Source organism: Triticum dicoccoides, chromosome 6A (assembly GCF_002162155.2).
Source record: "Triticum dicoccoides isolate Atlit2015 ecotype Zavitan chromosome 6A, WEW_v2.0, whole genome shotgun sequence".
In the NCBI taxonomy this organism is placed as follows: Eukaryota; Viridiplantae; Streptophyta; class Magnoliopsida; order Poales; family Poaceae; genus Triticum; species Triticum dicoccoides.
The window spans coordinates 92,779,790-92,784,217 of NC_041390.1; the positions used below are offsets into that span (position 1 = coordinate 92,779,790).

The following is a 4,428-nucleotide window of genomic DNA, read 5'->3' on the forward strand; positions in this document are numbered from 1 at the left end:
CCATAGTGCCTTGCCGGAGGCCGTGCGGTCCGGCTGGCGTCCGAACGCGCTGACGGGCGCGCAACGCCTCCGGTGGCGCCCCGAGCATGCGGACGCACCATAGGCCTCGTCCGACAAGGCCATGGCATGGCGTGCCCGCTGTGCATCGGGCGCGGGAGGCGGTGGCAGCCTCCGCGACGGCGGATGTCGGCGAGGTAGAGTCGCATTCTCCGGCGCCCCGTATGGCGCATCAGTCCGGACGCCGCAACCGCATCGTGGTGGACGTCGGCGACTCGTTTCCGGATGGATCCATCATCGATCTGACGTCCAGTGCCACCGTTCGGGTTCCGTTCTCCGACGAGAAAGAGTAGGGCATGGAAGACGGCGGAGTCTTGAGTCACGTGAGCCAGCTCGTGTCTCATGCCCTACCCTACCTTGTCGGCGACCAGCCCAACACTCTGAGGAGCGCAGCCGGTCGCCGAACATGGCCAGGGCGGAGCCGGGCGAGCGGGGAGCTTAACCGGACGAGCTCTGCGTAGATTATGTTTCATGTTGCATGTAATAATATGAATTTGAGATTTCTAATTTGAGGTATGCGGATGTGAAACGTGTTTATTGAGGTGATCGGTCATTGTCCGCGAACACGCCCAGGCGCGTCCGTGGGCGTTTGAGGGGTCGGATTTGCCAAGTCTAGCTGTAGATGCACTAAGTTGTAGTAGTCCATATTGAAATCTCTAAAAAGACGTATATTTGGAAATGGAAGAAGTATATGAATGATGTATATTAGATTTACTCGATGCAAACTTTGTAGATTTGACCCATTATACCAGAAAATACAGTAACTTTCATAATATAGGCTTTCAAAAAATATCTTTAAATGTTACTCCCTTCGTCCACAAATATAAGATGTTCTAATTTTCTCTCAATTGAATATGTATAGATACTTTTTAATGTCTGTATTCACTTATTTTAGTCAGTATATGGTCCAGACAGGAATATGCAACATCTTATATTCTCTTTACAAACAAATGTAAGACGTGAGTATTTATGAACTCTAACATACTTCTGGATCAGATGTATGTAAACATATTTTTATGTGTTTGTTCACTTATTTCAATTTGCATGTAGTTCGTATTAATATATCCAAAACATCCTATATAGTACTTATTTGTAAACGGAGGGATTACCATCGAGAGTGGCGTTTTGGCTCCTAGGTGTAGATATACTATGAAATGTGTATAAAAACACATTTCAAAATGTTAAAAAAATTCGGAAAAAAAATCCCGCGTGTGCATCGGACATCCTACGTTCGCACACAAATTTTTCGTGAAAAATGACATTTTTTGTGGCATGTATAAAAAAGATGGATAAATGCCTCGTGAATACCTGTAATCAAGCATATTTTTTTTTCCTTTTTACACAAGCCATAAAAAATGTCCTTTTTGATCGAAACTTGGTACACACATATAATGTCCGGACTTAGAGGCGGGATTTTTTCTCGATTTTTTTTAACTTTTTGAAATGTATATTTAGACAATAGGTGCATGTGCACCTTTGCACCAAAGTGAATTTCCCACTACGATCTAGCTATTCACATCTTGTAGCAAAAAAATGGGGAACATAACACATGCAAATTTCAAATAGTTGCAACCAAGGAGGTGTTTGTTTCGATGAGTGGTAACGTAAATGTAAAAGGGAACTGATTACACACTGTAACAACACTGGAATGGAAAAACCTTATTATGTTTGGTTCTGCAGTGTAAAGAAAACAAATCAAGAACAGATCAGATCGAGATCTGCAAGAGGAGCTTGATGGAGGAGGAAGAGATTGATCCAGAGATGGGCCTTGTTGCTCCTCGTCGGCGGCTTCGGCGGTACATCCTCGTCGGCGGCTGGCTGGCGTGGTCGTTCCCGACGACTGGATCAGGAGGGGAGGACCAAGGGGAGGCAGCGGCGCTGGACTCGAAGCGGGTCGATCGAGAGACGGCGGCGGCGCTGGACTTGAAGGGAGGCAGCGGCGGCGGCGATGCATGCATGCAGTCGAGGGGAGAAAGGAGTCGCGGGGGAGGAAGGCTGGGGGTGAGGAGCGCTTGAGGGTGGGAAGGAATCCTTTTCCAATGGGGGGTGGGGGGTATCGACTGATCACTGTCCGGGACCTGACTACACAAGGTCGCCACCAAACGCACGTAACATTATCCGTTTACAACGTAAACAGGTGACGGACGAAAATTGCTGAAACAAACACCTCCCAAGATTCACCATCGAAAATCATTTTACATAAGGATAAAGAAGGAATCAAATAATTGAGAAGTACTACAACTACTCGATATGGCAAGTTGGCAACCGGCCGCCATAGATTGCTTCGAACTTTGGATGAAAACCATACAGTGCACAGTAGCTAGCAAATTAACTACTCCTTCTTCTCCTTCTCGAGCTTGCATTTCACCTTCTCGAACACCACGGCGGCCGTCGCCGGCGAGTCGATCTTCAGCTTGAGCTTGCAGGTCCCCGACAGCTTGTTCTTCTTCAGCTGCAGCGTGTACCGCACCTCGCCCGTGACCGCCACCTCCAGCTCGAACTCCCCGGTCTTGTTCTGCTCCTTGTACGCGGCGACGCCGGCGTTGCCCAGCGCGGCGTAGGCGCTGTCTGAGCCCGAGTCGAGGCGGTACACCCGGGTCTTCCTGGGGCCGTGCTTGTCGCCCTTGTCGGCGACCTGCACGCGCTCGAACTGCTGCCCGTCGAACTTGTACGCCGCCTCCAGCGGCTCCGTGTTCTTCATGGTCGTCGCCCAGTTCCGGTTGCGAACGACGAGCTTCAGGGAGAGGTTGTACCCGAGCGAGGTCACCGGGGTGGTCGCCAGCGCAAACCTGGTCAGCGAGGCGTCCTCGACGGTGATGGATGGCTGGACGGCGAAGCTGTAGGCGGCGACCATGACGGCGATGATGATGACAGCGGCGACGGCGGCGAGGCACGCTAATGCCCACTTGCAGTCGTCCCAGCACTCGCCCAAGCAGTCGCAGAGCCCCATCGCCGGCGGGTTTCTTGATTCAGATCTTGGAGCCGGAGGGTGTTGGATGGGGGAGGAAGTTGGAGCTTGCTGGCATTGACTACGTAATTTGAACTCTGAGTCTGAGTGGGGTACTTATGGACTGGGAGGAACTAAAATACAGTTGCGCTCTTTGTTCTTACCCTGCTAGCTAGTCTCAGTATTTTGTCCGGAAATACTCGAGAGCGGACATGGCAATCGCTCAACAGAGAAAACAAAAGAAATTGACGAAAGGCACAGACCGCCAGACTGCTCCCAGTTTCATTATTGAAATGAAAATTATAGTTTAACAGGTTGGATGAGGGGCTCCAGCTGCACAAAACCCACTAAACTTTACCAGAGCAACTCAACGGCTACTCAGCCTTTCATTACAGATAAAGACTGCAAAATTTTCTTCTGAGACGTACAGTTGAAGACCCTCACGTGTATCGCACGCATGCATACGCTACCCTATGAACATCTTTAACAGCATCTTGAGCCGTTTGGCCTCCGGACTTGAAATAACGCCGTCTGGGGACGCGCTGGCGAAAATATCAGCATGAGGGCGATTGGATTCCTAGATTTTTTTTTGAAACTATGATGATTTTTATAACAAATTCAGAAACTATACACCCCAATGGAGAAAAATCAAAAGTATCACCCCGTCGGCCTCTTGTTGGCCGAAAAGTGACTTTTCGGCCTCCTGTTGGCCGAAGAGGGACTTTTCGGCCAACAGTTGGCCAAAGAGTCCCTCTTCGGCCAACACCTGCTCTACTTTTTAGAAAATTCATATCAAATAGGATTTTTAGTATTTTAATTTGATTCTTTTTGCATTAGATTAGAAATTTTATGAAGTTTCTGTAGATATCAAGTTTGACTAGATTTGGAAGTTTGAATTTAAATTTTCATGAATTTTCTCAAATCACTAGATTGCCTATAATTTGAGCTAGGAGTATTCTTTTTAGATGATTCTTTTTGCTACTGGTTCTTTGTGACTTTGTTTATCAGTAGTAATTAATTGGTGAATTTTAGGATTATTTAAAATTAGGTTTTTACGTCATTCTCTCCCTCCATTTTCTCCCGCCATTTTATTTCCCGCCATTCTCTCCCTTCATTTTCTTTCCCGCCATTCTCTCCCGCCATCTTCTTTCCCGACATCTTCTTTCTCGCCATCTTCACTTCTCAACTTATAAAACGAGCCTCATGGTGTCCACGATCGTAGATAACATCGTCTGACACGGTCTGTGTCTCCTGCGTCGGTGCTGCTGGTGGAGTGTGAAACACTGTCTGAGAGAAGTCATAAGTGTTTGCAGCTTCGTCATCATCATCGGAGAGTGTTTCACACTTATGACTTCTCTCACACAGTGTTTCACACTCCACATGAAGGCATCATCGTCATCCTCCGTCGATGCAGCACTCCTTAG

At 47.9% G+C, this 4,428-nt stretch overlaps 1 protein-coding gene across 1 annotated transcript; it reads right to left on the bottom strand.

Annotated features, from left to right (window-relative positions):
• Positions 1 to 2,208: 2,208 nt before the first annotated feature.
• LOC119318803 lies at positions 2,209 to 3,158 on the bottom strand. The gene has a single exon (XM_037593386.1). It carries the CDS (start codon positions 3,005 to 3,007, stop codon positions 2,390 to 2,392), a length of 618 nt encoding a protein of 205 aa, XP_037449283.1. The 5' UTR covers positions 3,008 to 3,158; the 3' UTR covers positions 2,209 to 2,389.
• Between the last annotated feature and the right edge of the window lie 1,270 nt (positions 3,159 to 4,428).